The sequence below is a fragment of the Xenopus laevis genome, chromosome 2L, assembly GCF_017654675.1.
Source record: "Xenopus laevis strain J_2021 chromosome 2L, Xenopus_laevis_v10.1, whole genome shotgun sequence".
NCBI classification, from domain to species: Eukaryota; Metazoa; Chordata; class Amphibia; order Anura; family Pipidae; genus Xenopus; species Xenopus laevis.
Window position 1 is genome coordinate 42,256,197 of NC_054373.1, and position 4,442 is coordinate 42,260,638.

At 38.9% G+C, this 4,442-nt stretch overlaps 1 protein-coding gene across 1 annotated transcript; it reads left to right on the forward strand.

Moving 5' to 3' along the window:
• LOC108707451 (fibrinogen-like protein 1-like protein) lies at nt 1-4,217 on the forward strand. Its single transcript, XM_018245458.2, has 3 exons — nt 1-216; nt 991-1,092; nt 2,822-4,217. The coding sequence occupies exons 1-3, from the start codon at nt 213-215 to the stop codon at nt 3,463-3,465; spliced, it is 750 nt and encodes a 249-aa protein (XP_018100947.2). The 5' UTR covers nt 1-212; the 3' UTR covers nt 3,466-4,217.
• The last annotated feature ends 225 nt before the right edge of the window (nt 4,218-4,442 follow it).

Consider the following 4,442-nt stretch of genomic DNA (forward strand, 5'->3'; position numbering starts at 1 on the left):
AAATCATGCCAAAGGACATATTATGAACAGAGCTATTAATCCTTGGCACAATTTCCAGAAAAACATGTTTAGACTTTGCACTAAATATAAGAACTATCTGTGCAAAGTTATTTGTTTTCTTAGATAGTGATAAGAAGGTGGATGGGCCAGTGAGACTTATTAAAAGGTGATACTCCCATGTCATTCATACAGAAGAGAAGACATAGAGCAAGATGGGTAAGTGCAATTATTTAGCTCTCAAAATGCCAATAATACGACACTTTATGTGAACTGGTTCTCAGACTGGGCCCTGGATATCAGATTTTTTTTTATGGTCCTAAGAACCCCAGTTCTGTGCTGTGAGAAACTGATACATTAAGGGGCCGATTCACTTACTTCGAGTGAAGGATTCGAAGTTAAAAAACTTCGAATTTCAAAGTTTTTTTTTGGGCTACTTCGACCATCGAATGGGCTACTTCGACCTTCGACTACGACTATTGAAGGATTCGAAGTAAAAATCGTTTGACTATTCGACCATTCGATAGTCGAAGTACTGTCTCTTTAAAAAAAACTTCGACCCCCTAGTTTGCCATCGATATTCGAAGTCGAAGGATTTCAATTCCCAGTCGAATATAGAGGGTTAATTAACCCTCGATATTCGACCCTTAGTGAATCAGCCTCTTAGACACTTTATACAGAGAAAAGCAATTCAAGCTCAAAATCAAAGCATTTTATACCGAATAATTCTAGAGAATATTAAATCAATAGCATTGCGGTATTTTTTCTTCAGCTGCAAGTGCAACCTGGAGCAACTATCTCAACGAGCTTTCTCCTGAGTTTTTTTAAACATAAACATCTTTATATCAGAGCAAAAATGGCAACAATACTACCTAATAGTCTTCTTCTTTGAATAGCTATTATGTACTATGAAATAATAGATTAAAAAAATAGAAAAAAAGCATAATTTAATGTGTTTTAAAATCTTGTTTTCTTTCAAAAACATCATTTTAGGAATTCTGCATCTATTTCTATGGATAATTGCTGCTTTATCAGTAGCTTCCAAGCACCATTCCTACAGAAGAGCCAGGCGTAATGATGTTGTGGAAAAGGAAAGTATGTACTCTAGATATACACTATATAGGCTGATCATTCAGGGTCGATGCATTACAGACCACAAATAAAGGGAAAGTAAGCATAAGAGTAAGTAAAAAATATTGTCTTTAATAACTCACTGTTATTAAAATTAATATAAAAAAAAAGAAGCCCTAATCATCATTACAAGATATAGCCGACTGCAGGTATCAGCTAGAAAAACTCAAATCATTAAAAAGATAGTCATAGTTAAAAAAAATGTATCTAGATAATATCTAAATAATTTGTCCTCCCTCTGCACCTCTCTATTAATCTCAGTACAAAAATTAAAAGCCATCCACAGCTTTTTTAGTACCAAGCTAATTAGCCCATTCATTTCCACAGCCATTTTTCTCGTTCAGTCCCCTTTAGCAGCTGAACTTTTGGACTATTTCTCTTTTTAACCCCTCCTGCCCCCACTCTAATAGTTTCCAGCACCAGGACTTATGGACTTCCCCCAAATAATGGTTTAAAAGTTATTTTTAAATGTACTATGCAGCCCAGGCTGCAGTATACTGTACATTCTGTCCTGCATAGTGCATACCTCCCAACATTTTGGAAATAGAAAGAGGGACAAAAAGATTTGCCTTGCAGAGTGCAGGAAATTTTTGACTATGCCCATTTTTGTGGTCACACCCCTAATTACCACTGTCATTTTACAAAATTTGCCAAGTTATGAACACATTTATGAGGTTTTTATGTGTTATTACAGTTTTGCTAATGACGGTGAATTGCCATTTAAGCTGTTCTCCCAAAAGACTTTCTTATCTTAAAATGTTACAAAAGTATCTATTCTGGGCTCTCTGTCAAAAGCCAATTAAGTTAGAAACTTTGGGGGTATATTTATCAAGAGTGAAGTTCAAGGACACCACAGTCCTCTAGGGTGAAATTCCGCTACTCTCCATTCATTTCTATGGGATTTCTAAAGGAGTATTTATGAATGGGTGAAAGTGAAAGTTCATCCTTTGATAAATACGCCTTTCAAAATCCCATAAAAATGAATGTCACTCTAGAGAACTGTGGTGATCTCTTTCACACCCACTTAGGGCACTTAGTCCTGGGCTAAAGTGGCCCTAAGTGGGTGCGAAACGCGTAGGGTGGATGGAGATGATATACATTTTTTAACTTTCTATAAATAAAATATATTTTTAACTAATCCTCTCTGGTCCTATGGATCCGTTTGAGTGACCCTACTTCCATTTATCCTTTGCTGTACCGTTCCCTAGCTTGGGGGCTAAGGCTGGAGCACCCGGACCACATTCACTATTTATTGAGTCATTTACTAATTATTCTGGAGTACCATGTTTTTCCGATCTCTAACTTCACTCTTTGATACCCCTTTGTATCTTTTTCTGACTGTTTAGTGCAGGAGATCAAAGAGAAAGTCAGGACATTTCAGTAACAAACCAGGGACTGCGGGCTGAGCTGTCAAAATTGGGACAGTCCCGTGAAAAATGGGACAGTTGGGAGGTATGATAGTGTGGCAGAGATTCAGAGATTTCGATTAGGCCTCACAGCACTCTGTTGCATATCCAGGCCCGGATTTGTGGCGAGGCCACATAGGCCCGGGCCTAGGGTGGCACATTTTTGGGGGCGGCATGCCGCCCAGCCGCTCTACATAGCAGGACTTGCCAAAAATACAATAATATTACAATGAATGACATGCTAAATCTAGGACTCAAGATGAGTTTGAACTTTCATACTTCTCTAGAATTTCCAAGAGACTGCAGTGAAATCCCAAGAAACAGGAAAAGTGGAGTCTATGTAATTCATCCTGAGGAACTCCATCCATTGGTTGTGTACTGTGATATGACTACTTACAGTGGCGGATGGATTGTCATACAGCGCAATAGCTTCAACTCTGAGATTACCTGGGATGAATCCTGGACCACTTACAAGTATGGCTTTGGGAATGTAGAGAAAGACTTTTGGTTGGGAGTAGAATATGTTCATCAAATTTCCAAACAGAAAGTTTATCAGGTTCGCTTTGTCATACATGATAGTAACAATGAAGAGAAGTATGCTGACTACAATCTGTTTAGTGTGGAGGATGAGGCTCATGGCTATACGCTTCGACTTGGCAGTTACAGAGGCACCGCTGGTGATGCCATGTCTTCCATACAAGCAGGAACCACTCATGACAACATGAAATTCACTGCCAAGGACAAAGATCAGGACATTTATAGTTTAAATTGTGCCACCACTTATGGGGGTGCATGGTGGTATGCTGCCTGCTTTGCCTCCAAACTTAACAACAAGAATGCAATTCACTGGACTGGGTTATGTGCTGGGAACTGTAAGGCCTCTGCAATATTAATTCGCCCTGCCGATTATTGTATCTATCTGGACCAATAACAACAAGGTGTTGTTACTGGAAAATAATGGACCTCTACTGAATTCTCGGTACTGCTATCATGTATTGGGGTTCCTGTGCAGCTGCAAATGGTGTATTCAGATATATGGGGGAATGTAATAAAAGTCTGCAATGGAAAACTATTCCCAAAGCAAAAAGTTATGCCTTTGTGCGAACAAATTTTCCTTTGCGTTAATTTAATATAGCTTTTTTTTGTGCACCCGGAAACTGTTTAGCAACCACTTCCGACAGTGGAGGAAAATGAGTGACTTTTAGGTGTCCCCAAGAAACCATATATGTTTGAAAAGGGACACATTCTGACTAATCAAAAATGGGTAAATATGTTTTTCTCTCCAAGCTATCCAACTGCTGTCCTTCCCTTAATTTAGCAATTTTTATAACTATTTCTAAAATGTTTGCCTAATCTCAAAGCTTCTAATTTGCAACATCTTGTCTCCTATATATCATTTGGTACCATGATAGAAACATCCTAAATATGTGTTTAAGGGTTCTACTGAACAGATTGATGCCCCGTGTGCATAGCTTTATCTGGTATGTTGAGGCCCTAAAAATGAAAAAAAAAAACCCATATGATCTATCATTTCAGCTACTGTAAAATTAGTGCATAAACAGCATTTCATGTGGGATCCAGACATAAAAAGGGAGTATACCCTATAAAGACAAATGCGCAAATTCACTAACCTGCAGAGTTTCGCTAGCGGAGCCTTCGCCACACTTCGCCAGGCGAAGTTTCGCCAGGGCGCTGCTAATTCACTAAAATCCGAAGTTGCGCTCAGGGAGGCGAAAGGTAGCGAAGTTGCGCTAGCGTTAATTCGACAAGCAAATCGAAATTACGCTAGCGATGCCTAATTTGCATACGGCGCCAAGTTAAAGTACAATGGACGTATATGTACCAGCAAAGACATTACACTACACAAGCCTGGGAAAGCTTCCCAAGAGGTAAGCTTGGCAAGAGAAA

Coding starts and splice junctions, on each gene's coding strand:
- LOC108707451 (XM_018245458.2), top strand. Junction 1,093..2,821: donor TGATGTTGTGGAAAAGGAAA/GTATGTACTCTA, acceptor ATACTTCTCTAG/AATTTCCAAGAGACTGCAGT.